This window comes from Astatotilapia calliptera, chromosome 4, assembly GCF_964374335.1.
Source record: "Astatotilapia calliptera chromosome 4, fAstCal68.1, whole genome shotgun sequence".
Classification (NCBI taxonomy): domain Eukaryota; kingdom Metazoa; phylum Chordata; class Actinopteri; order Cichliformes; family Cichlidae; genus Astatotilapia; species Astatotilapia calliptera.
Genome location: NC_137425.1, coordinates 3,589,736 through 3,616,880, shown reverse-complemented (window position 1 = coordinate 3,616,880; position 27,145 = coordinate 3,589,736). Strand labels below are relative to the sequence as shown.

General features: G+C 39.7%; 1 protein-coding gene across 3 annotated transcripts; it reads left to right on the top strand.

Annotated features, from left to right (window-relative positions):
- Window positions 1-1,473: 1,473 nt before the first annotated feature.
- On the top strand, window positions 1,474-26,881 carry pirt (phosphoinositide interacting regulator of transient receptor potential channels). Of its 3 annotated transcripts, none has more exons than XM_026164019.2 (2): window positions 1,474-1,581; window positions 26,079-26,881. In XM_026164019.2, the coding sequence occupies exons 1-2, from the start codon at window positions 1,488-1,490 to the stop codon at window positions 26,498-26,500; spliced, it is 516 nt and encodes a 171-aa protein (XP_026019804.1). In that variant the 5' UTR covers window positions 1,474-1,487; the 3' UTR covers window positions 26,501-26,881. The 3 variants fall into 3 exon arrangements, with proteins under 3 accessions (XP_026019804.1, XP_026019805.1, XP_026019806.1); XM_026164020.2 differs by lacking the exon at window positions 1,474-1,581 and adding an exon at window positions 25,315-25,588; XM_026164021.2 differs by lacking the exon at window positions 1,474-1,581 and adding an exon at window positions 25,334-25,811.
- Window positions 26,882-27,145: the final 264 nt, after the last annotated feature.

Here is a 27,145-nt window from a genome sequence, read left to right as displayed (position 1 = left end):
AATAATATTTATACCACCTTGTTGTGGGCGTTGCAGTAAACCTGTCCAGCTGTGCAGTGACATTTGTACTTGTGCTGCTGATTTTGTGGACTTGCATGGTGCCACCCCAGTAATATGAGGTAGATGAGCTGCTTGTCTCATGAGGCGAACTGTCCTAGATTTAAAAAACAGTGTATGACCTTGATTTCTACTGTAGAGAAACCTACAGAGCTCTGATTTATTTCCTTAAGCCTGGAGGAAAAGCAGCACCCTGTGTTTGAGCACTGCGATCTGGTGCAGCCTACTTTAACTCAGAGTTTGAGATAGCACCTTAGAGTCATTGACACTAACAATACCAATGTTGTATTCTGCTTGAGCCTTAAATTTCACATATAAATCTGACGAGCTCTTTAGCTCGTTAGATACCTACTCATAGATTACGCATGCAGCCATTAGCCAATCTAGCCTTCCTGGACTGTTTTTCTTCACCTTATCTGTGCCTGTAACAATACACCTACCCACACATCCAGCATGTTTTAGATAAAATGGTGAAAGCTCAGCCTTCAGGCTGTTTGATGACTGAAAAGCTACATACAGGCAACATATGTAGGCATGTAAAAGAAATGCAAACAGACAGTTTACACCACACTGGCAGGGGAGTCATGAAATGAACATAATATATATGAAAATCAAAAGACCTTGGATTTATAGGAAATCAGTTTTTTAAAACATATACATGTTAATACTCACTGTATGTTTGACTGTGTTTCATTAAGATAGGCCCAGTCGTTAAGGAGATAGGGCACATATAGACATATATATACTATGATCATCATAGTAACATATCTGTACTCATTTAAAAGTCACAGTTCTGATACATAGAGTAAAATATAATTAGCCATGCTAAAAGCTTCTATTTGACAGAGATATTTATTTAATTATTGTTTGTTTATTTTAATCGGGGGGGTTGTTGGGTAGACTGGTACCACTGTTCTGAGGAGTGTCAAACAATGCCAGCCGGTCCAGGCTGCTGGTGTGTCTCAGTATGTCCTTGAGCATCAGGCCGTAACTGTAACTACTCATTTTTCACTGAAAAGGGTTACTGGCGTGAAAGACAATCTCATACCAACCATAACAAACACGTTGTGAGAGCCTAAACGTGACCGAGAATGAAAGTGAAAATAAAAAGAGAGTAAAAAATAAAAGAAATGATCATTTTTGTCATCACAACCCCATAGGCTTTATACAAACGATGGACATTGCCATTGTGATCGGCTGCAGACTTGGTTCCTTCTGGAGCCCAAAGTTACATATGCAGAGTTATTACCTAGTGTGGTTAGTTTTGGTGCCTCTTTAAAAATAGCGCACAATGGGTTTTTTAATCTCACCCTTCTTCTGGATTTTTCTAAGGCTTAAACTTGATTGGAGCGCTTGACTGGCAGGTTTGTTGATCAGCCAGCTGTAGCTGAAAGCTGTTTGCTCCCCTCTGCTAATTAGACCTCTCAAGCATGTTTGTGCTATTGGTGTGTTTTGGAGTGTTTCAATGGAAGCGTCTGACAAACAGAGATGCAGAGCATTCAACAAATTTGTGCTTCAGTTTTGGTAAGTGAAGTTTTAGCATATTAATAGCATGCTACTTAGCACCATTTAGCTGATACGTGTCTCTGTGCACTTAATGTGCAAAGTTTATGAATCCTTGTTAACCAGGTTTGCTAATTTTAATCAGTATAAGGTGACTTCTGGCTAAAAGCCACTGGGTGACATCAGGGTGGCTACATCCATCTTTTATATTGTCTGTGCTTCCAGTTTTTAGACTGACTCATCTGAGCCCTGCTTTAGATTTAAAAAAAAAAAAAAAATTAAAAAAAAAGCTCAGTTACTTACTTTAATGTTAATAGTCAATGTATTCTTTTCCTCAGACTTTCTATGAAACTTGAAGTAAATCTTTGTCATACCGTACAAGTAATGGAGCTAAAATGAAGGTTTCTCATTTTATGGCTCAAAGCCACGCGGTTCAGCTTATTATGCTAATATGGCTGAGATCTGAAAATAGAATTTATGAAAATTACACAATAACTCGACAACTCTGCGGGGGGTCATCTGAAATTTGGGACCCGAAAACGAGGTTATGTGCCACAAAAAATTCAGCGTATGGGTGTAGAGGCATTTCAGAAAAGGGCACAGCCAGACTGCATGAATTGCCAGATGAAAAGTGCTGCATTTGATTCCAGGGATGTGAAAACCAGGCTAACTGCTAACCTAATTAATATTGTTTCCCTCCTGTGATTTGCCAAATCAGAGAGTGCTAATTTCACCCAGCACTGCACACACACTACCTAAAGTCTAGAAAAGGGTGTCCTTGCTTCTTGGTAACCACAGCTACGTGGTGCTTATGTGTTGCTCTCGGTGATGTTTGATGCTTTCAGCTTAAAAGAAGAAATACGAGATGGGGGTCCATGATAGGTGTGTATGTTCTTATTTGATCAGTTAATTTTAGTGCCTCAAGGATTCAGAGACTTTAAAGATTATCATTATTATTGTTATTATTATTATTGAATTGTGGGTTTACTTCTGAATCTTTTGCTGAGATGGTAAAATAAAAATAACAGACAGTAAATATTAATAATAATCCCCAAATTCCTAAGTTCCTAAGACCCCCTTAGTGACTTTTTTTCTAAAAAGCAACTAGCGACGTGGGGCAATCATGGCTCAAGAGTTGGCAGTTCGTGTTGTAATCAGAAGGTTGTCGGTTCGAGCCCCGGCTCCGACAGTCTCGGTCGTTGTGTCCTTGGGCAAGACGCTTCACCCGTTGCCTACTGGTGGAGGTCAGAGGGCCCGGTGGCGCCAGTTTCTGGCAGCCTCGCCTCTGTCAGTGCGCCCCAGGGTGGCTGTGGCTACAATGTAGCTGCCATCACCAGTGTGAATGTGTGTGTGAATGGGTGGATGACTGAATGTAGTGTAAAGTGCTTTGGGGTATTTAGGGACTGAGTAAAGCGCTATACAAATACAGGCCATTTACCATTTTTAGCGACAAATTGTAGTTAGAGACTTATTTATGATGACTTTTTGACGTGAAAGCGCGTATCGCTCTTACTCTCAACAAGCAGCGGGTGCTGCCGTGGGCCTGTGCCAAAGCGCTCACAGGCGGAGGATAGTCCTCCCCCAGCTGCTATCAGGGCAGGAGATGTTCACACCTATGCATCCAAACTGCAAATGAATCGCCCATGAGCGAAGTAATTGGTTACCTTATTACTTAGTCACTTTTTAAAAACATGATGCACAACCTGAATACGTAATAAAGCAATAAACCTTTCAGCCCATTTCTATTTTTCTGCATAATCCATCCTATAACATGTAATGAAAGGAAAAAGTCTCTTTTTTAAAAAATGGTTTTATTAGTTTTAATCTTTTAACTTTATCTACATTGCATCAAGCAAAAATTTATTATATGCAACAGTCTTTCACAGGAAGTAATTTGTTTAACATTTAAACCTATTTCCTACATATTCCAGCATATAAAATAAAATAATGTTTTGTGTTTACCCTCACTCTTTCAAATAGATGCAAGTAAAACACAGCAGAAAATGAATAAAATTAAAGATTCAGCAGCTCATAAATCTATTGTCACCTGTTTAGCAGGAGTTTTGCCCGGTGCCCCAGCGGTCACTCTATGAATGTCACAATTCTGTGGCAGCGTGGTGAGTGCTTGCTCAGATTTGAAGTTTAATTTTTCGCTGTAGAAAGAAGTTTTCTTCCCACACAGAGTGTACAACGAACACTAATGGTTTTGTCACTTTTTACAGAATCAAATTTAAAGTAATTTAAAGAAAGTAACGTCCAAGCTTTAAACGCTTCATGGTCGTACTCTCTCCTGCACTCCATACCATCCATTGTTGATCTGCACACGTCTGTTGCTGCCACGGACGTCGCACACTCAAAAGTCATTGTCATGAGACACTCACAAATCAAATCATGGTGGTTTAGTAACGCAGTAATGGAGCATGCTTACAGGAAAGTAACAGTGATCTAGTTACTTTTTTGCAATAGTAATCCCTTACTTGTTACTTGAAAAACATAATCAGATTACTGCCCATCTCTGCTCACGATGTGCTGCATGCTGCCTTGCTTGTTGGTGTGAATGCACTTATTCAGTTTCATTGAAAACAGAAAACCTTTTTTTCAGCAATATTTTCTCACAAACTTTTTAGCATTTTAGCACAAAGACACTGCTTCAATCTGTACCTCCTGCTGAGCTTAGATGCTAATCTGCTTCACGTGCTGCAGACAGTGGTTAGAATATTGTCATTAGTGGAGTTGATGCATCTCTGCTGGAAAACTAGGCGATAAAACAGTTTCTAAAATACTACAGTCATCTTTTCTGCAGTATGTTACAAGTTCATACTGGTGTGTATCAGATAGTATCTGTTGGTCAGTATCAGCTGCAGATATATCAGTCAGGCTTCAGTATTTATTCTCTGGATTATGAGGAGCTGTAAAGAGCTGAGATCAAAGAGATATGATCGTTACTATCCCAACTGTCACCTCTATATTAATGCTATATTGTAAGATTGTATCAAAAATATTTGGCAGTGGTTCCACATGTAAAGCATAAATCTTCAAACTACAGAGTGGGAAACAAATGAAAGACTTTGTAAACCCCACTGCTGCTGTGTTTTGTTTTACAGGTTTTATTTCCTGTTACTTTTTTGTTGACTTGTCAGATACATTACCAGAAAATGACACTGCAAGCTCCACCATTCAACTCTGCTATCTTTTTTAATTCACTTTCTGTGGAGCAGCTCCTGGCTGTATACCTGATGATATCACATTTTTGAGTCCTCGCTCTGTGGCTTCTGGCTTTGGGAGAATCATTCACAATCGCATGTATTGATTTGAGTGTAAGAAATTCTTAAATACATGCCTCTCACTGGATTTATGGGTTGCCTGATAAAAGACTGTTGACCTTAACTGGTATGTACTGCAGTAAAAGAGAAACTGTGAAAAAGAGGAGCCTCTTGTGGGAATTGGTGTGATGTGAATTTTCAGCTGTCCTGCAAACCCCTACGAGAAAAATGCTTTAGAAAAAAATTCAGATGTTTTGATGGTAAATGGTAAAAAGATCGCCCCGTTAAGGTCAAACCTCTTTGTGTTCTCTCTATAAGTCTGGGGAGGCTTCAGAACAATTAAAATCTGGCGTGACAGTTCGGAGCAAGCTGCAACAGATTCAGGAGAAAAACAGTACAGTCATGAATTATTCAAAACGATTGTCTTTCAAGCGTAAAAAAGTAAAGTCTGCCAAGAATCTTTTTCTACTGACAATGTTTGAGTCAATTACAAAACACAAGTGTGAACGTGCAGAAAGCAGTTGACAGATACAATCAGATATGTACAGTCTGAGAGTGTAACCGCATAATAAACTTGTTCAGCCAAACAATCGTTTTGGGTAAACGATGGTTTGTTTTGAGTCTTCAGACACAGACGAGCTGCTGTAATTATAATCCTGTTCCTTTTCTGAAATGAAGTGAGTAAAAAAAACAAAATCAATGGCTGTCTCAATAGAGAGATGAAAATGAAGGGAAAAAATCAATTGTATCGATGTAATCCGAGGCAGTAAGTGTTCCTCCGTTTGTTTGTCGGATAAGCGCTGAATGAAATCTTTAAAGCTCAAACAGCATGGTTGAAGTGAGACTTTCATCATCCGACAGAAATTTCATCAATAAATTGCATCAACCAAACGTCTAATGGAGCGACTCCTGGCCACAGTGGTCGGCAAACACGTTGACTGTGTTGTCATAATCTCTTCCAACAACGCTGAGATCTGCCGCACACTTTGATGCGCATCCAGATTTATCATGTGTTCATGAATTTATTGGAGCACTAAATGTAGCTCAGTCAGACAGCAGTCGATCTGGATAAGACTTCCTAAAACCCACAGCAGCCATCTGTCTCGGGAAACGTGCGATCCTTCTGAAATAACATTTTATAGATTTATGTCTTTATTGTGAAAAGAAAGGGTTTGCATAAAAACAGACAGACCAGGATAGTTATTTGGTACTAACAAAGACATTTTTGGGTCAATTTAAAGGTATTGAAAAATACAAGATGATGTAAGAAAACAATATATAAGTGCAACAAAGGCAACATTTGCATTCCCTTGTTCGGCTACGTTTGCCACCCTCAGACTGTAAATAAAAGATGAAAAAAGAGCCACTATGACATCACCAGGTTGGTGTTTGTTTTAAGACCATACCTGACCTGAGAAGCCAGTGGATATGGCTGAGTCATACAGTAGCAGCTTGACAGTGAGAAAGTAGGTCTATATCATGGTTTACTTTGCTTGGATGTAATTGTTTATGTTAATGGTACCATAATTTAATAAATGTAAGACACAATCCCAGATACTGAGTCACAGGTAAGGTGTTTACTGAAGTCATTGATCAACTTCATTGATCATTTTCTAGGAGGATTCTATACAAATGGGCTTCTTTTTGCAGCCAAAGATGCTTGCAAGTTTATGACACTTCTGCAATAGCTGCAAACATGTACTGCATACATGAATCAACCCTTTTCACTATTTGGTTGTTAAGTGATGACATATGAGCCCTGCATCCAGGTCAGAACTACTCTGTGTTTAATAAGGTTGTTTTGTTTTTAACATGTTTTCATGCGTTGTATCTTGTTCTGTTCTACAGGGTGGGCCATTTATATGGATACAGCGTAATAACATGGGAATGGTTGGTGATATTAAAGTCCTGTTTGTGGCACATTAGTCTATGCGAGGGGGCAAACTCCTCTAGATGGGTGGTGACCATGGTGGCCATTTAGAAGTCGGCCATCTTGGATACAACTTTTGTTTTTTCAGTAGTAAGAGGGCCATGTGACACATCAAACTTATTGGTAATGTCACAAGAAAAACAATGGTTTCATTTCCTCCTCACTATGAATTTATTTTTCTTTAGTCCGAACGTTATCCCGCATAACAAGAAATGCAAAAATAATCATACTCTCCTCAAACTGACACCATAATGGACCGAGGAGAGCGAGTGGTCTGACTTAATCTAACCCCGTGCCATCTACACCGTAATTAATGAAATCGCCTCACACAGACGCAAAAAGCCGGAGCAGCCCGTCATGCTGATTGCTTGTGAGATATTGCCAGTGGATGCAGCTCATGGTCACACCAACATATGTGATTTTACATCACAGAAGATAATTTTAAGTGCATTATGTGAGGTGAACCTTTACCTTGAGAAAAGAATTTTAATACCCAGAAAAGTGTCTCTGAAGTACCGAGGAGTATCTTTGTGGAATTTTATTTTTTCCAAGCTCAGTGTCTTGCTCTGACTCATCCTCACTCTTATTTCTTGGTTTCAAATGACCAATGTCTGCTATGTTCAGACCAGGCAAGCCAGTTATCACCTGCACTTCCCATCTCATGCTTTCCTACCAGCAGGCACCATTGTGAGTCACTGTTGTGAGTCACTGCTGTGAGACTCTCAAACCCACAGATGGACACACTCTAACTCAGCAGCCTTGGATTGAAGCTGGCGAGGGAAGTCCCGGTCCTGGATTAAGATCTGAGACGCCAGATTGAGATGGTCTCCAAGCTTGTTACAGTTCCCGGGATGTAATTGTGATATACGATGTCTCTTACTGACTGTCCTTGATGGTACAAGAAGGAAAGATCATTCAGGTCATTCAAATGTTTTGTTGGTAAACACACAGTAGTGGATGTTTATTTAACTACAATCTACTGTGCCAAAAAATAGACTAATATGCACGGATGAAAAATATGAAGCATGGTTTGTATTGCAAGTAAAATTCACATTTTTGTAAAAGGCATTCAAGCCTGTAGGTACACATTGCACATTTCTAAGTTTATATTGGCGTATACTGTGTTGAATCATTTTCTAATTACCAAGCTACAGTAAATGTCTCTTGAAGCTGAAATTGCAGAATCCAAGCAGTGAGGAGGGAAACTTGCTAATTGCTGCTTATTTTCAGAGTCCTGAACTGTTTCCACCGACTAATCTAAAGTCTGAGAGGCCTTAGAGCTCCACGGGGAGTTTCTCCAGGTAACTCAGCGGGATGGCCATATCGACTTCTCAGCACACAACAGAATGCTCCCATTTATCTTGATTAAGCTCGAACATCTGTACGGCCTCGGCCATCAAAGTATCATTGAACATTAGCCTTGGTTAGCCTGCTCAGCATCCACACAAAATCTTGGGGTTCTAAAAAGGGGAAAAAGGGGACATAAAATACTAATCTATACGACTGCAGGATTGTCTCCATGCTCCTGATGGGCATGTGGATCAATATGATTGATTGGTCCCACTGCTCAGAGGGGAATTAGCATTTAAAAGGAACTTCAGCTGCACCTACTGGAGGGTTTCTCCATCAAAGGTGGGACATGACTAAGCTGTGACCTGTGATCTCTGTGCTTCGGGAGAAACTGTACCAAACACTATGCAGCTTTACAGCTCGGTTGCCGTGGAAACCTCTGCATTATGGATTACTGATTGTGAAATCTCAGCCATAAATACAGGCAGGGGTAGTGGCCTTTCTGCACTGCCTTTATCCCTTTGACCCCGGATAGATTGCTCTTATTTCCCGAGGTTCACGAAGCCAAGCCCTCTTGATATCTGAAAATTAGATGTCAGGCTCTCTCCTGTGAAGCAAGAGTCATAACTTTCTGTATATTGGTTTACTTGGTTTGAAACCTTTGCTGAATGCTTTCAACTCAGTTTCAGGGCTGACATCATTAGGGTTTTATTGCTTCCAAAGCGAGGATGACTTCCTGTAATAGACAGTGGTCGGCGACTTCAGAGTCTTCTTATAAGCTGGAGTTTCCCTCTTTTCCTCTCACTTTACTTGCGTCAGAGTGTGTTCAATTTCCACATTTTGTGTAAAATACTAAGAATAATAATTTTCATGCTGCCTGCATTTCTCTCGAGACAGCCTTATGAGTTCAGGGACAGCCTTGGTATTCACAAAAAGGGCATTCACACTCAAAAACCTGATGTGATTTTATTTGACATCTTGAACATTTGATATTCACAGCACAGGTTCACCTGCTGGCTGCCATGCCCTTTAATTACAGAAACACAAACAGCCAGGTAGCATCACTGTTCCTCCTTTTCACATTTATTTTTTATATAATCAAGAATTTCCTTGACTTTAAAATCTCCTTAACAGTGGATGTCTGGCCACCCGAAACAGGGTTATAAACAGCTTATATAAAATGTCAGAGAAAACCCACAAAACTCTACAGGGTCCTTAAAAGAAAAACAACCATAAACCTTCATGTTTATGCTTTCAGACACTGCTGACACCTATTAATAGCTTACTGTCCAGATCCATCCTCACCGTCCTCAGTTTCTGTCTTCATGGCACTGGACATGGATGGTGCTTGTTCTCTGTCTGCTCCATCTACTCTGGCTGCTGTTGTCTTCATCAGTTATTATGCTATAAATAGTTTTAACTACCTCCTGTATCATGCTAATTCTTCCATTCAACTTCTTCCACTCATCCAATTCAGGGTTGCAGGGGGCTGAAACACATCCCAGCTGAGACAGGGTGACGGGCATGGTCGACCCTGAAGAGGTCACCAGGCCGTCACGGGGTTAACACAGAGAAACAGACATCTTTTCACATTCACGTGCAGGTTATAAGACAACGTTTGAATTGAACGTTAAAGTACAAAGTGGTTTCAGGTCTTTTAGTTTTCCTCTGGGCACACAGAGGAAATGCAGCCAGAGCGGGATCAAACCCCTTTCTTGCCCGTGTCTGCTCTACTCCCTGGCCAACAGTAGCAAGGACAAGGACTAGCATTTGAAATGGGTTTCCAAATGGAAACTTTATGCGAAAATGCAATTTTCTGATGATACTGTGATAACATTTGGCATGCACGTCTTCACATACTGAGTGAAAATGCAGGGGAAAAGAATGACATCATTCCCTTGAACATTATCTTCTGTGGCAATAAACGTTTGTGCAGGAAAGTTACAACTGCTGAGGAGCTGGCTTTTGTCCTTTTATTAAAGTTTCTTAACGACACACTATCACTGAGGACAAAGCTGTGAAACACCCTTTTTTCTAAGTCTCAACCTAATTCAAACAAAACTGTGACCTCCATGAGAGTCTTGAGTGTGGCTGTTTTAAGCCCTTTCAACAGCAGGAATATGATTAATATATACTTGAACCTTCTTAAACACTTTTTAGGCGGTATATGTCGGCGGGGCCACCATATAGCCTGTATTAAAGGGTTATTCATCTTAAGTACACTACACAATCTTTTATATAATTGCTGGCCTGGAAGTGCATACAACACAGCTTTTATGTTTGGCAGTTGAGTGTAGGTGCCGGTCTTCCAAACAACACTTCTGATGCTCTTTGATGAAAGTTGTATGGATTCTGAATTGGATAAAAGTCTCAATTGAAACGTAGACACTGCTATTTTTAGAAGGAGAGTTTTATCATCCAGTGGCCTCCTGGGTACAAACAAATATGTTGAAATCAATCTGACCAACATCAAACATAGGACTAGAACAAGGATTTTGGTTTATTTTCAGCAATTTTAACAGTTTCTATGATTTGTTTTTATCAAAAACACTGCAAGCCCTTCCTCCGGTGCCTTTTTTCAAAGTCAAAACGAGACGAATGCATGACTCACCATGGACTCATTCTGAGATAACGTGTTAGAAAATATCAAATTATTCATGTCAAGTGTGAAAATCGCCCTTTGAGCGTATTCTTCTGGCCAGTGTGCTTCACCCACTGAGGCTCGCAGTAATATGCAAAGCCACAGTGGCCAGTTAATTTCTCACCTGAAGCATCATATTCATGCGGACTCTCAGTATCAGTGCTGAAAGTGACCTGAGATCTTCAGGTCACGTCTTCTCTTTTAAAGAGGCTATTAGGAATGCCTGTTAATTGATAAACTTTGTCATCTGGTAACTATTTCTCTGCAGGTTTTATTAATCTATAAACCCAGTTCTGAAAATGAGATACTGTGCAAAATGTAAATCAAAAGAGAAAGAATGCAATGATTTGCTAATCCTATAAAGCCACATTTCCCTGACAACAGAACTCATAAGTTTATGAAGCTTCTATACCATTCCATGAAAATATTAGCTTTTCAATTCGATGCCAGAAACACACAAAAAAGTTTGAATGCGGCAAGAAAAAGTCATATTAGGAAAAAGGAACAGCTGGAGGAACATTTTGCAACTAATTATATAACTGGCAACAGCTCAGTAACATGATTGGGTACAAAAAGAGCACCTTAGAGAGGCGGAGTTTATCAGAAGATAGCAGAGTTTCACTAAACTGAAAAAACGGGATCTACAAACAATTTCAGAATAATGTTCGCCAATGAAAAATTGTCAGGACTTTGAATATCTCATCATCTACAGTACCAAATATCATCAATGATTCAGAAAATATGACGCATGACATAACTTTTCACCTTATCACATTAGTTTGAAAGCACATTTGCACCAAAGAGCAAACCCCGCCAGCCTCGTTGAGCTTTCCAAAGACACAAAATTCAATTTAATTTCACAAACTTGCATCAGCAGCTAAACAGTCGTCACCTTGTTTTTAGTGCATAAGAATCTTTGCTGGGACAAAGCATCAGCTAGCCAAACAACTTGTTTGTATGCCCAGACAGCGCTCTCTCTCTAATATATATATATATATATATATATATATATATATATATATATATATATATATATATATATATATATATATATATATATATATATATATATATATATATATATATATATATATATATGACTGTAAATACTAAAGTAGAAAATTACACTAGGATTCCTTTTATGTGTAGACATTGTTACATTAATGACATCGTGGTTTTTATGGAGAGTCCAGAAAATGGCTGGTTTATCCAGTGTTATGATAATGATTGTGAATCCCTTTTGCCTTTGATGTACAACTATACCCATTTAAACCAGAGTACACAGAGCTGTATGGAATAGGAAATAAAGCTATGTAATATCAACAGAGTTTTCGTCTGCGCGAGTACATATTGTAAGAGTCTGCATTATGGTCGTGGCGATTGCTTTGCCTTGCGACTGAAACCCAGCAACATTCATGAGAGATCAGGTGAGAATGCAGCCTATTCTTATTCCTGACATGTCATTCAAAGATGTTTTCGATAAGATCACCTTTATTAGTCCCACACGTGGGAAATTTGTTTTGTTACAGCAGAAAGTGGACAGTGCAAAGTTACATAGCAAAAATGAGAAAAACACTGGAATAGGATCAGATGATAAGAATAAGAGAGTACACAATAGAATAAAAGCAACTGTCTTCATTCACACACATAACGTGTCCTTTAGTGTCTCTGGCCTAGTGCACTGGAATGTGGAATTAGTGAGTCTAAATCTCCTAACTCGTCATCTGTCAACAAGCTGCTGCTGTGAGGAGGCGTGTTTTAACCCAAACTATGATCTTTTCCAAATCCTGACTAAGTGGCTAAACCAAGCCAGGTGAGTGAACAATGAAATCCAGTTTAATTCAATTCAATTTTATGTAGCACGAATTCACAACAACTGTCGCCTCAAGGTGCTTTACATTGCAAGGTAGAGACCCTGAAATATAAGAGAAAAAATTCGAGCAATCAGACCATCCCCTATGACAAAACACTTTCAGCAAGTGTAGAAAATGCCAACTTATGCATGTAAAGTAGAATCCATCTTGCTTTGCTTTCCTGCTTTGTGCTCGTAGCTAAAGCCACCGTCTAGTTTAGAGGAAATGGTGTTCAGGTTGTCAATAGATTCAGTAGATAGAGGGTTCTGTCATGTCCTGGGTTTCTGATCCTAGATTTTTAATTTTGACTTTCAAGATCTAATTATGACCTCTGCAAAGACTGTTATGTTTTTGGTGACGTCTCATTTTGTTTGTAAACACAATTGCATTAGTAACATTTAGGACATTGAACCCAGTGGGTGTTGAACTCAGGGCTGCCTTTGTCATCAATTCTGTTCATAATTTTTATGGACAGAATTCCCACTAAAACAGTTCTCAGTGAGAGAGTTAGATGGATTGGGGCAGCATCTGCCGTGACGCTGATGCTGTATTAGTCCGAGAGAGCTGAGCACAAAAGTGAAGCAGTCTATTTTTCGGTGGATCTACGTCACTACCCTACATATGCTAACGAGCTCTGAGCAGGGACTAAAGGTGAGATCGCTGATACAAGCGGCAGAAATGGGCTTTCTTTGAAGGTTGGCTGGGTGGCCTAGGTATGGGGAAAAATTAATATATATACAAAACACAATCCATTTCCCTGCAAATGCTCCCAAGCAGCTTAGCTGCCTTGGTTTAGTTTGTTTTCTCTGATTAGTTCTTGTTATTTAAATTGTTATTTGATTCTTAGTTTGCTAGTTCTTTACATTTTCATCTGTGTGTATCTCCTTAGTGTTTTTATTTATCCGTTCTTAGTTCTTCTTTTATCCCTCAGTGTTTCTCTTTCATCGCCTTTGTTAAGTTCCTTCATGTGGCTGAGTTTCCCTGATTTTGTATTACTTCTCACTTCCTGCTTCCTTTTGATCATCACTTTTCTTTTGTGCTTCACATTTACTTTTACTTCCCCCTCCTTGCTCATTGTCTTTGATTACTATCACCTGCGACTCGTTACCCAGCTGTGTTCACTTCCCCTTTAATTGCCCTCTAGTGTATAAATGGTGATGTCTTTCCTTTAGTCTTTGTCTCAGCATCTACTAATCTCCAATTGTGTGTTCACTGTAATCGCTGGCTTTTGTTTTGCCTGTTGCATTGTGAATATTGTATTTTTGGACTGTTTCAACTGCCAGGTTAAAAGGTGTGTTTGGAGTTAACGATGGCCTGTTTCTGAGTCTGCCTTTGGGTCCTAATTACTTGGTTCATGACAGCTTAATTCAGTCACTTACATTGTAAATATATGTCTATTTAGCCTTGCAGCTTGCTTGCCTTTAAATCCCCTCAGACTGTGCCTTTGTTCCTATTTTGTGCTTTCTCTGCACCTCGATTTCTTAGTCTGACTTAATTTTGATCAGATTTAAGATCTGACTGAAGTTACAAGCTGAAGCTAGAAGATGATAGATGATAGTCAATAACCTCTAGCTGAAAGGGGGGGTTTCCAACAGTTTCCAAGGATGAAACGGTCGAGACTGTCTAATGACTGCCCACTTTACCCCATGATTGGACAGGGTATTCACTTATTGCAAATATCGATTTTTGATTTACAACACTTCATGCAGATCTGCTCTATTCTGGCATGAATAGCCTTAATTATGAGTTTGAGAGTGAGAGAGAAATTGAAAGAAATTGCACTTTTTTTTTCTTTCTTTTTTTTTTTCTCAAAAATGTGTCCACCTGCTCACTGAATGTGCCGTTGAAGGAATGACAGTATTTTCTTTCTAATATAGAACGTACCAAAATAATGAAAACCACTAAATAACAATCAATAGCCTCTCTGGAACAACAGTCAACCTAAATTTATCCTCTCCAATGACAAAGGGTCTTGCAAAAATCTTACGGGTATAATTACTGGCCCCTTTTAGGACCTTCCAGCATCTCCACCTTGAACTGAAACAGCTGTGAACCCAGAGACCACACGCAGTCAGATCAGCAGGCGCATGGCATGCTTTGTTCTTTCTCCAATTATCAGACTGAGAAAACAAATCTGTCAGAAATGATACGTGGCTGAGCTATTGATCTGTTTATACAGTCCACATCTTTTTCACTTTCCCACAGAATCTATTAGCACTGCTTGCCTTTCTCCATCTCATGCCACAGCAGGGGAGAACAGTGCAAGCCATTTACGTCATGAAGGTCCAAGGACCACTGGAGGCCAGATACCTATTCTCTAGCATGCAGGAATCAAATGTGTTATGGGCTCTATTTTCATTTGAGCTGTATGAATAAACTAGATGGCCATGACCATTAGGCTGCTCCTAAAGAAATGACACACAGAGTGAAGGTTGCATCACACCCTGATGGTGAACTCTAGTAAATAAAATGTTCCCCTATTTAACAGATGTTCACAGTTTCAAGGTGTATAGCAAACCTGTTAGTATGTGTTCCCTTTATTCTCTAGAATTTCTTAGTCGTTAAAGGTAACCTATTATGCTTATTTCCAGCTCCAAATGTGTACTATTAGGCTTTGCTTGATTCACAGCTCAAAACGCTGGGCTTCAGTGCTTTCCGAGCTGTTTTAGCCCCGTTCACTTTAAGCCAACTTTCGTCTGACTGACTCCCCTCATGAACAAAGGATGTGAACAGCAGGTGGGTGGTTGCATCTGTGCTTGCAGCCAAAGCTGTACACTCCCCTGAAGCATGAATCATGCTTCTTTTTTTTCAATAAATACCATCAAAGTGACTCAAATGAAAAGTAGGGGTATGCTTGAAAAATCTCTGATTGTCCAACGTGCATTCTTGTGCAAGATAATGAACCCCAAGTTACACCCAAAGTGTGTGTGTGTGTCTGTTATATCTTTGTGGGGACCAAATGTTTGAAGTTTACTATACTTATGGGAACCAAAATCCTGGTCCCCATAAGTTTGAAGGCATTTTTGAGACTTAAAATGTGGTTTTGGTGTCAGGGTCACAATTGGGTTATAGTTAGGTATAAGGATGATGTCTCTTAGTTCTCTTTCATTAAAGCTTTAGTGCACGGTCCTAGGGGCCGACTGGATCATCCAAACTATCCCTTAAGTCTCCTGTTCAGCTGTTCTGCTCCTCTCCTCCATCCCTCCCTCCCTCGTAGGTCATCTTTGGGGTTCCACTGTAGTCACTCCCATCTGACTAATTGGTCCACATGATAAGTTATTGTGAAGCTCTTAAAGTTTTGGGCTATCAGAAAGAGTGGTCTATGAAAAAAAAAAAAAAATCAAAATATATTCTATTATAACCCAAAAGGTAGACCGATCCCCCTACACCTCTGTGGAGAGGATTTAGCCTCCACAGAACAGTGTTTTGTGCTCTTGAATCAATTGTGAGATCATCCACTTGTTGTTAGTATTTACAACAATCCACACAATTTCATGTTAGTTGTGATTCACACTGCTTTCACACTTCTATAATACACATGCACCAGTGGAGGGAGATCTGTCTTACCTGTTTGGTACAATTATTTTGATATATTTTATAATATTATTCTAATATTCTTACTACAAAATGAATTATAAAAAAGAATACAAAAATAATAGAGCCTTGTTTAATTTTTTTGTGCAATTTAAGTGCAGTTTGTTGGCTTAGCAATACATCGCTGTTCTTCCTCAACTCTCGGCTGCCACTTTCTCTCATCCTAACACCGCCGATCCTTGACATACGGTGTGAAAAACTCTTCCAAGGTCTCTATTCCGTCTTTCCCTCCTCTTTCCTATCCACACCTCTTCATAAAAAAAAAGAAAAAACAGGGTTTCTTCCAAAAGTACTGTGTGAATGTGGGTTGTACTGTAGAGTGCTCTGAGAAATCAATAAGAGTGGAAAAGATAAGTAAAGGTATAAATGCAACCTGTTTGTAAAATACTTTATGGGTTCAGTCTATAAGTTAGCGTTTTATTAATGCCTGGCTGCATGTTGGGCTCCCTGAGTGCTACTGCGACAGTCAAACCACAAAGACAAACCTCATAAATGAAAAATTTGAGTAACAAGTCTTTAACTTCTTCAACAATCATATTAAACCCAAAACAATCTGAGAAACAGTTACGCACTTCTGAATTAATCAAAATGGACAATAAAGTTTTCATAAGCATTTCTTATTTTACTCGCTTCTATCAAATGTGAACAGTCTTGTTTATTCCTCCCATCTGGACCTCAAATGATGTGTTCGTGTGAAGAGGAAGGTGGACTGGTGCAGGCACAAACCAACCTGACATTTTATTCTAATATGTTTCAAGCAACAAACTCTGAGGCTGAAAAATGAAGCCAACGCCGAAGTATTAAACATCGCAGTTCTTCTAATGGCCACTTGGAGCTTGCTACAAAAGCGAGTAAATTCCCCCACACTCCCATGTTGAAATACCCAAATTTGGAACAGAAATAATCATGTTTGCAGACAGGTAGAATAAATTGTTTGGTTTTGATGTATCAACAGTTTTTCGGTGGGTGAATTTTCTACCAAAGCATCTAAGCTGGCTTGAAGTAAACATCGATAATTGCGCCCGTGGTGGAGGTAAACCTAACTAATTTGAGTCACTGACCTAGATCCCTTGACTGTTTGTGCTGTTGGTGCCTTTTGAAACCTTTCATTGACTGTCTGACAAAGAAATACAGTTTACTATTCAGATAATCCCAGTTTTGCTGCACAGAATTCGAGGCTCATGTTTGTATGTTACTTTCACAAAGCTACTAAGAAGTGCTATCTGTGCGTTGCATCCATACACGTTGATGGATGCAGCATGCTAATGAAGCTAATTAGTATTAGCACTCCAAGTACAGCAGCAGTCAATACTACAATGTTGAGGCTGCTGCAAATGGATAGCATCATGGCAGCAACATGCAGCTGGTTTAAGTCCCTGGCTGATGCTCGATAACAGATGCTGAAGCAGTATTTTTTTTCTTGATTACCTGCAAATAAGTAATATATGCATATGTAAAAATTATTAAAGCTGAACAGGCAAAGACAATTTGCCCTCACTTAATCTTAATAATACACTATTCCAGGTTTGGGTTGACTTTAGGCAACTTTAAGTTATTGCTTTTGCACTAAGAGCTTATTAACCTATACTCAATATAAAATCTCCCCCACTTCAGATAGTGTTAGGACTCTGTATAGATATGTATGAAATTTGCAGGAGATCGCAGTGCATGGTGGAGCTGAAATGGATGACTTTTTGCAGGTAGAGGGGGATTAGATGGGTTTATTTTCCCTAGATCTCATTGGAAACAGTGCAGGGGGATCACTGAAATGAAATCTGGACAGACACGTCACAGAAAAGTAGCAGTGGATAGCAGCATGTACTGACAATTTGTTGGTTTGGGAAAGAGTGGAATCCTTTACAAAGTAAATGCTTATATTTCCTCTTAATTCATTTATCATTACAGAGCACTGATATGTAGCATGGTGTTAGTGGCTGCTGTTTACCTTTCAGAAAAACAATGAATATCACATTTCCTCATGCATTTGCAAAGGTGAAAGAGCCTTTATGCTACAGTTGCTTGTATGCCTCAACCTCTGGGATTACTCTACAAAAAGCTGTAAATATGCAAAGTAGATTAATTAGTTTTCCAAGGTGACCTGTGCAAAGAAAAGGGCTCCATGTGTCAATAAATCAGTGATGTAGTACCTAAAATGTAATTTGTCTGCAGAGGAATGAATATCTGCACAGTTTTATTGATATTTGCTCTGGAGTTAACGAGGCTCTGTGCGTGGCTTCATTGGCCAAAAAGTATTTCTGTTTAATCCACAGCCTTAAAAAACCGCAAGGGTTGGAGTTGTTAGAGCATCTTAGTTCTGGTGGCTTTAACCGGGGGGCGTGCGCGCTGCACCTCAAAGTCCACAGTTCATTTGAATCCCATCCTAAAGCTCCTGCCAAACCAACAAACTCAGCGTGCTGACTCAAGACGAAGCTTATTAGCTCTAATCCCTGGCAATGCTCTCTGTTTGTATTATCAAACAGGATTAGACTGATACCTGTATGTTGGTTTACCAATATACTGGCTCAACTTTTAACTTTTCAACACTACTAAGTCACATAATCTGCCTGTGATATGAGAAGTCTCTCTTTGACCGCACGTCTCGGAAACCTGGAATTATATTTTGAAATTGCACGTAATTTTATTTTACATTTCAGTGTTATTTAAAAAAAAACACAACAACAGTGGATCTAAAGGAAAAGCTGACATAAAGAGTCTCAACACCTCCAAGCAGGGAGACCAGGCATCACGCTTTATGTGGGACTGCACAGCGTTTGCATCCCTTGTTGATTGGACCACATACTGAGACAACGTTCCAGTTTAATTGGCTCTAGTTTTGAAACTGAACACTGCAAATCTAAGTCTGTCTTTTATCCAATGGCTAAGAAGAAAGCAGAGAAGGCTCTCGTCACGGGTCAAGTGTAGGTTAACCCATCTCATCTTTTACTGCCTACACTGTACCCAATGGAAATCTTTACAAGGTCACCAGCTATGCAGACTACAGCGAAATATGATGAAAAATATCTCAAAGAAAACAAAATCCACAAGAACCAGGAAACTGCTCCGAACTGAGCAAAGCAGTTATTTTTCACACAGTGAGGGAATATGAAGTGACGTGACAGGACACGTGGGTCCCACGAAATACATGTGGCTGGAGAATAGATGGTCCAGTCTTGGGACGCGTCTTTGCTGAGCCCCACAGATTAGTGACAGTTGAAACATAACAGTTCAGTTCAGGTTTAACTTGGACAATGTTGTTGTTGTTGTTGTTGTTGTTGTTGGTTGTTTGTTTGTTTTTCAGAAGGGTTTTTCATGCATTCATTAGAAAATGCTGCCAAAAGCCTGGAAAAAAAGCGTTTGATCATATTTTAGGGATAAAACAGTTGTTAAATAAGCTTCTAATTACAAGAAAACAGCCCAAATTCAAACCTTAAGTTCATTGGATGTACATGTTTATTACAGAATTGGGGAATTCACCCTTTAGGGGATTCATACAACTTGTGATTTTAACTACAGGTTTGGCATTGTCCCATTCTTACCTCAGATCGTGTTTTATCGTTCACCTTAAACTCCATCGCTCTACGTTCTGCTCGGTCTTTTGGTGGCTGTTTCTCTTCATCTTATGTGTTCTTGGCGTATCCTTGACCTGCATCGGCGCCTCAGCACAGTCAACTGCAGCTCATGTCACCTTCGTAAGACCGGGCCACAGATTCTGAGCCAGTTAACCTTAGTAATGTTAGACCAATCGAGAGGATCATGAAGATTTGTGGTCTTAACATCAACTTCAGTGGGACTGCCATAGCATTAGTAGTAGTATTATTGTGAGTACTACATTTGCAAAAATCAGTTAAATTATGTGCAATAATACAGGGAAATTCAAGCCCAGCAAGTAATCAACTGTTAGAGATTAATCCTGATGTCTCAGAGGAAATATTTTTACTCTATCCAGCTGTAGTGTTTTGACATAAAGTACATTTAAGCTACGTCCACATGTACCCGGGTATTTTTGAAAATTTTTATTTTTTTCTGTGCGTTTGCACCTTTTCTCTACATGTAAACGGCGTTGTCGGTCACTGAAAACGGAGATTTTTAAAAACGCCTGCCAGGGTGGATATTTTCGAAAACTCAGTTTTTGCGTTTACGTGTGGACGAACTAAAAGGAGAAAACGCCGCGTCAAAGGTGTGCGCCTTTTTTGACGTCACACTGTGCGCCACGTTATTGTTTCGGTGAAATGACAAAATACTGTTACTGTTACTTGTACTCTCTGCAGTGTTTAAATGCTTACATATACACACAGTTACTGTCCCTCCACACATACGACTCGGTTCTGCTTCTATGCCCCATCTTTGTTTACTATTTTCCACGAGGCTTCTAGACTTCTGATTGGCCAACATTTCTACATGGTTAGGAATATATCGCCACCTGTTGCTTTGGCATGTTCCTAGCAGCGTTTTCCTTCATTTTTGCGTTTACGTGTAGACGGGATTATTTTTGGAAAATCTCAGTTTTCAAAAATACCCGTGTACGTGTGGACGTAGCCTTAAAATTACTCATGTGCATTGTTGTTGGGCTTCTTACAGGACTTGAGGTTTGGTTGCCTTGCAGGCCACCAGTGTTGGTCAAGTTACTTGAAAAAAGTAGTTAGTTACTAATTACTGATTACTTCTCCAAGAAAGCAATCCTGTTACTTTACTGATTACTTATTTTCAAAAGTAGTTAGTTACTTTATTATTTAGTTGCTTTTCAAAAACATGATACACAATCTGAATACGTAATAAAACAATAGACTTCTAGTTTTTCTGTATAATCCATCATATAAAATGTAATCAAATGCAAAAGTCTCTTTTTTTTAAACTTGTTTTATTGGTTTTAATCTTTTAACTTTATGCGCATTGCATCAGCAAAAATTAAATTAAATGCAACAGTCTGTAACCGGAATAAATGTGTTTAACATTTAAACCTATTTCTGACATATTCCAGTATATAAAATAAAATAATGTTATGTGTTTACACTCACTCTTTCAAATAGATGCAAGTGAAACACAGCAGAAAATAAATAAAATCAAAGATTCAGCAGCTCTGAGTCCTGTCGCGCTTAAATCTATTGTCACCTGTTCAGCAGGAGTGGGGCAGGTGGAGGTTTGCCCACAGCGGTCATGTCAGTGGGAGGATCCGGGGGTTTCCCTGTGAATGTCACATTCCCGTGGCAGCGCGCTCGGTGCTCAGATTTGAAGTTTATTTTTTTTGCTGTAGAAAGACGTTTTCTTCCAACGCAGAGTGAACAGCTGACACTAAGTTTGATTCTGTAAAAAGTGACAAAAACATTAAAGTAATTTAAGTATGTCTGAGCTTTAAACGCTACATGGTCGTACTCTCTCCATCACTCCATATTATTCATTGTTGATCTGCACACGTCTGTCGCTGCCACGGACGCCGCGTGCTTGTACATCATCGCCATGAGACGCTCTCACAAACAAAATCACAGTCCAATAACGCAGTAACGCAGCGTGCTTACAGGAAAGTAACAGTAATCTAATTACTTTTTTTGCAATAGTAATCCCTTACTGTAATTGTTACTTTTTTGTTGTAACAAGTAACACATTCATTTTAATGCGTTACTGTCCATCTCTGGTGGCCACAAGAAGACCTTTATTGTGCCTTAAGATTTTTGATTCTGTGGAACTTTATGGGATGGGTGTATCTTTTGGGATATTCCCTAATTTGGAGTTTTGATGAAGTCGGTGGAGAGTGTCGCCTACTGTATTTGTCCAGTCTGAGTATGAAGGCCATATCCCGAAAGAATCCACTCCCATCAGGACCGAAATATTTCACCAACAGATAAAGGTCATCTTTGTACTGATTTACAATTACCCTTCCTTTAACTGACCCAAACCAAGCATTTCTTTAAATGTATCTGCCAATCGTATATTCCTAAAGGTCTAATGTGTATTGGAATTTGTCCAGATCACTTAATGAATCATAATAAATCATTTCAAAGATGCTATAAATGCGGTGAGTCACCCTGTCTTACACAATCTTGCACAGCTACTCTTATTTAAATCAATTCCTTCACTCCATCATACAACAGTCATTGCTTTTCTGTCACATAATATCATTTCAGCGTGAAATATCAACAATGGGGGGAAAAAACGGATGTATTTGCACAAAACCAGGATTTAGAAAGTTTATTTCTATAGTGTTTCTCACAGGGATGAAATCGATTCACAGTAAAACGCAGCGAAAACATGTTAAAATAGAATAAAATCATAATAGAAACAGTGATATAAATATATATAATAATCTCCGCAGAAGTCCTGCTTAAACAGGAAAGTTTTCAACTACTTTTTGAAGGACTCCACAGAGTCAGCTAAACGTAGATGAAGTGGCGTATGTTCCAGAGTTTTGGTGCCGCAGACTGAAAGGCTGTCAGCCCTGGTCTTTAATCTTGTACGAGGAAGAGCTAATAAATTTAAAACCTGCGAATGAAGACTGCAAGCAGCAGAGAGTTTATACAGCAGTTGAGATAAATAATCTGTCTGTGAAGGGCTCTGTAGGTAATTTAATTATTTAATCTATTATTATTATTTTTTACTTTCATCAGAATCAGAATCAGAATACTTTATTGATCCCTGGGGGAAATTATTTTTTGTTACAGTGCTCCATTTTAAACCAACATTAAGACAAGACAGACAATACGCTAACTAAGAATAGTACAATATATACATACATACATACATACATACATACATACATACATACATACATACATACATACATACATACATACATACATACATACATACATACATAAGTCACTTATAAATAAATATTTGGAAAAGAAACATGTGTAGCTGTAGCAGCAAACAGTGTGTTAAGTGGATGCGTTGTACAGGGAGATGGCCACAGGCAGGAATGATTTCCTGTGTCGTTCAGTGGTGCTTTTCGGTAATCTCAGTCTCTCACTGAACGAGCTCCTGTGACTGACCAACATGTCATGGAGTGGGTGGTTCATTTAAAGGGAACTGCAGATGTAAAGAGCATAAACCAGGAGTAATGTAATGTTACGTACTGGAACATGGTGGATCTGCTGTGGAGGCCCAGTAGAGAAAGAATTTCAGTTTTTATTGTGAGCACCGGCGTTACTTTGTACAATGAGCTGACCCACGCTGCTTCACTTCTAAAGTTCATGGCTCAGCACACCAACATACCATTCCTGGCTTTGGATTGAAGGAGAAGGAGAAAAAAATTCATAAATATTAAAGCTTGATTAAAATTTAGGACCTCTGACTCCTGCTGCTGTCTAACAAATGATTAACCCTAAAACACTGACTCAGTTGAGATGACTCAGTTGCACAAAGCAGATTGTATTATCAGCTTCTTATTCCTCTCTTTCTGTCAGCAAAAACTCACAGCTCCGAATGAGTAATGAGGATACAGTTTCTGTGTGTAACTGTGCGCCACCTTCTTCCTTTGGGCACGAGCATGTGGATCCTATGAAGCTGAAGGGAACAGAACCGCAGCTCCTCTTAATGTTTGTTCCACCCAGGAATAGCCAACATTAACCTGAGTGTCACACAGACGGGTGAGACAGGCTTCCTCATGCCGCCGGCAACTCAAGCACATGAAATCACAGAAAACAACCAATGATCAAGAAAAATTAACTTGATTAACATTATTATGTATCAAACTACCCATCAGATTTATTTATCTATAAACTGAAGGTCCCAGGAACGCTACTCTGGATCGTTACAGTTAGCCTGTAGCAACACGATGCTAGAAAAGCAAGCAAAACGATTGGTGTCCAGGACAGCTATTTAGCTCGGACATTTCTCAAACGTAGGGATCAGACGTCCACACTAAAACTTTATTCTGCAGTGCTTAGTATCAAACGCATTACAAGACCAGCTCTAAATCATTTGTATGTTTCTGTGTTCATCTCCCAATGCTAGCTCATTACAGCAAGAAGGAAAAGAGCCACCACGTCGTGGTTATGATCAGTTTACAGGTTAATTAGTGTCAGCATGTTGAATTCTCAGGGTGGCAGACCACTAAGTTAGGAACTGTGAAACAGACAACAATATTATACTGTAGCATATTAGTGCAGTCATCCAAACACATCAGGGCTGCACATCCTTGTAGCTTTATCAGGTAATCTTTTGACCCTTTTACATCCTCCAACCTTTTGGCTCGTGCACAAAACTTTGTGTTCAAAAAGACGTTCAAATGAGACACGGTTCTTTAACTTTTGTCTAAAATGATATATTAACTCAATCTCACATCACATCTAGTCTGCAGGCCTGCAGGTGGAAATGCCCTCAGATGACTGATCAAATGAATGAGATAAAGCCCATCTAAATGGGCCGTTTAAGAGAATTAGGCACGTCATGATCACAAGCACTACATGGAACGGGCAATTAATTCCTCATATGTCAGTGCAAAGTAAAAGAACAAACTAAGTTAATTAGTAAAACATTGAATTAGCTGATCAATTAACAGCTCGTACTGTTTAAAATTTCACTAAAAGTTAATGACACAGCAAGCCCGAAGTCCAATTCTAAGCCACATGGCAGCGCTGCCCTCTGCTGGATCATGCTGCTCATTGCAAGTATAGACAAGCTTCATGTATCAGCGCCACATGATGGTGCATTTTAAAGAGAGGACAGCAGTAATCTAATGAAACCAGGGAGTAGGTGCAGCCTTTGCTAAGTAGAAACAGCCCCGAAGAGCCGTCTTCATAGCTGAGGAGCTCTCCATCGAGCGTAATTGTGTTAATGTGTGAGCTCGTGTTCAGATCAATGGCCACATAGTGGCACTTGTCTTTCCAAAAGAGCGCACGAAGCGAAGCAGACACAAATGTAATATCAGGCCGGTTTAATGGAAGCAGCAGCATCAGATTGCAGCGACACCCCTCTGACGCTGTGGTCCCCTACACACCCGAGGTGTGAAATCTCAGAAGCTCAATAAGAAGACGACAAAGGAAAATCCCAAATTTGACCAAATTTCTAAACGATTTCCTTTACTTTCACAGGGTTAATTTTACTACACAGATCTCATGACCAGTGAACAACTTGCAGATAATTGCTCCAGGGTACTTAGAGATCAATACTGTACCAACATAACCGTCCGTATTGGAAAGCTTGCTGCATCAATCTGCCTATAACAGAGAGCCATTTCCTGCCCCTACTCTTCTTTGTATGGAAAGAGTTCAGGCTAGTAAGGCAGATATTTTCCTCTCATTGTCCTGTCCTGGAAAATTTGAGGCTTTTTTTTCTGAAAAAACAAAAAAAAGGCTGTACTGGAGCTGTTTATTGAAGTTTTTGTGAAATCGTTTTAGAGCCCAATGGAGCCGTGAGTCTGAGTGGTTTGGGGGGAGTCTATGGATATCCTCTGGGGAAAGAAAGCCAAGCACCTCGCTCTGCATGTAATATCAGGACAAACCGCCTGCGATGGTAGAAGATGGTAAGGGGATGGTGGTCACAGGGTTCTCTTGAGTAGGTGGAGATAATGTAGGAGGGTGGGTAGATGTTTGCTAAATCTGTATGGCTGTATTTTACTGGGTTCTCTGGTCAGACGGTGGGCAGAGATTTTGTCGGCTTCTCCTTCAGGATTTGTGATTTTTCACTGTAACTTATTGTCAGTTCTTCAAAAATACAGACTAAGAGACTTGATCCAGAATTCGAAGGTAGGTGTTTGTTGACTTGTTTGCTCCTTTCCTGGGTGTGGACTCGTTTCCAGTGGGCAAAGAAGCTGTTTGTATTTTCTTTAGAATTTCTGATTGCAGCATAAACGTCCTCATTGTACTTTTGTGGATTTGTTGTGACACACAGAGTGTTTTGCTTATTGCAGTATCTTGTAAATGTTCTACAATATCCTTAGTAACGTTCGTGTATAGGAAAAAGACACATCCTCCCTTCCAGATTGATTTTTATTCCACATTGCTTCCATACAGTCAGCCAGGAAGTCATGCCAGGGAGCCCAGAGAACATCCCCCTGGGGGAGTGCACGCTGTCCCAGTCCAGGGACCAGCTCACGCCCCCGAGCCGCACGGAGAGCACCGTGTTCAGCCTGTCCCGCACCGAGTCAGTTTGGACTACGGAGAATTCCCCCAAGAAGTCTGAAGTCTTTTGGTTCCCCATCCACCTCATGTCTACCGGGGGCAGCTTCCTGGCATGTGGCATCATCATCAGCGGCCTTTACTTCGCTGGCCACTGCCGGAAAGTCACCAACATCCTGGGACCAGCCCTGCTGTCCATTGGATTGATGGTTTTTGTGGTGGGCGTGGTCCTGATTCCTATTACCAAAGAGAACAGGAAGCGGTCGAAAATGAAGAAGCCCCTGAGTTATTACAGGCCTCCGGTGTTTAACCTGTGAGGGCTGTGATGTTTTTCAGCACAACTATGTTTGGATGTAATTTCAGGAGAAACGTGGAGAACACTCTGAACTGAGGTTAATATTTTCAGCTCTGTGGAAAATGATTAATAGAAGACTGTTTGACAACAATTATGTTTATCTCTCTGGATTGACGACACTATTGAAGTTTCTAGTGTGCATGATGTAATTTCATTAATAACAGCGGCTGTTGAAAATAGGATGAGAGCGCATGGACAGGAATGCGCTGCAGAAAATGCAATTATTTACACCTGCACAAACAATTTAGCAAGAAGATACAAGGCAGTAAAGTGTCCTTATGAATATTTGCAAAGAATAAAATAAAAATTATGCAAAGACTGACCGTGTCAGTCGAAGTCACGACATCTTCTTATTGTCACTTTGTGTTTTACTGTGTCCAGCTGCGTGTGGCTGTGAGTGTTTGTTGAAAGAACCACAAGGAAGGATGCTTTGAATCTAAATGTATTCATCCTTGAATTATGTAAAGAGTGATGATTTGACTGGTGTGACCTGAAAGCACATTTACATAAGATTTCAATATTAGGTAGCAGCCAATTTAAAGTAACCCCTTCACAGCCAGATTCCACTGTAATGTGCATTAAATATTAATTCCTTCTATCCACTGAA